Source organism: Bacidia gigantensis, assembly GCF_019456465.1.
Source record: "Bacidia gigantensis strain McMullin 20006 chromosome Unknown contig_249, whole genome shotgun sequence".
NCBI classification, from domain to species: Eukaryota; Fungi; Ascomycota; class Lecanoromycetes; order Lecanorales; family Ramalinaceae; genus Bacidia; species Bacidia gigantensis.
In genome coordinates, this window is record NW_025408603.1 from 1,614,759 (window position 1) to 1,615,316 (window position 558).

Genomic DNA, 558 nt, shown 5'->3' on the forward strand with positions numbered 1-558 from the left:
ATGTCTGATCGTGCCGCGACTCCGGACCTCACACGAGACGAAGACCGCGCCCTTATTGACCGCCCTACATACAAGGATCTCCTCGGCCCCGATCTTGTCCTTACCGCTGTGGATGCTATAGAACCAGCTGCTAATCACGCCGCTGAAGCCCCCAGCTACGTGGCTTTTCCCCTATCTACAGCCGCGGCATCGCTCCGCACAGCTGACCTGTGGACTGACGTGCAGATAACGCTCCGCCTACTCACCGATGCCGAAGTCGCGGTCAAATGGGAAGAGGTCGGCCGTATCTTCAAGGAAGTATGAGACAAATGATGCCCAAGACGGCGTAGTTACGGGCAGCACCAGGGTCGAAGACCAACGGGAAATTTTATTTCACTTGTCAGTACCGTCAACCACGGGATAGTCCGACTCAGCTAGCAACATCGGACGCCCCAGCTCTGCTTTTCAGAAGCCGCTAAAAATATATATTATACCGTTGACGGAGTCTAATACGAAGATCTACGCTGACACTTCTGAGTCATTCCGTGACTTCTCTTGAGATGGAACCGCAATCTGAAC

At 53.6% G+C, this 558-nt stretch overlaps 1 protein-coding gene across 1 annotated transcript; it reads left to right on the forward strand.

The window, feature by feature from the left end:
* Positions 1-303, forward strand: KY384_006713 (uncharacterized protein; the record flags this gene model as incomplete). Its single annotated transcript, XM_044815206.1, has 2 exons — positions 1-159; positions 226-303. The coding sequence occupies 2 exons, from the start codon at positions 1-3 to the stop codon at positions 301-303; spliced, it is 237 nt and encodes a 78-aa protein (XP_044668306.1).
* Positions 304-558: the final 255 nt, after the last annotated feature.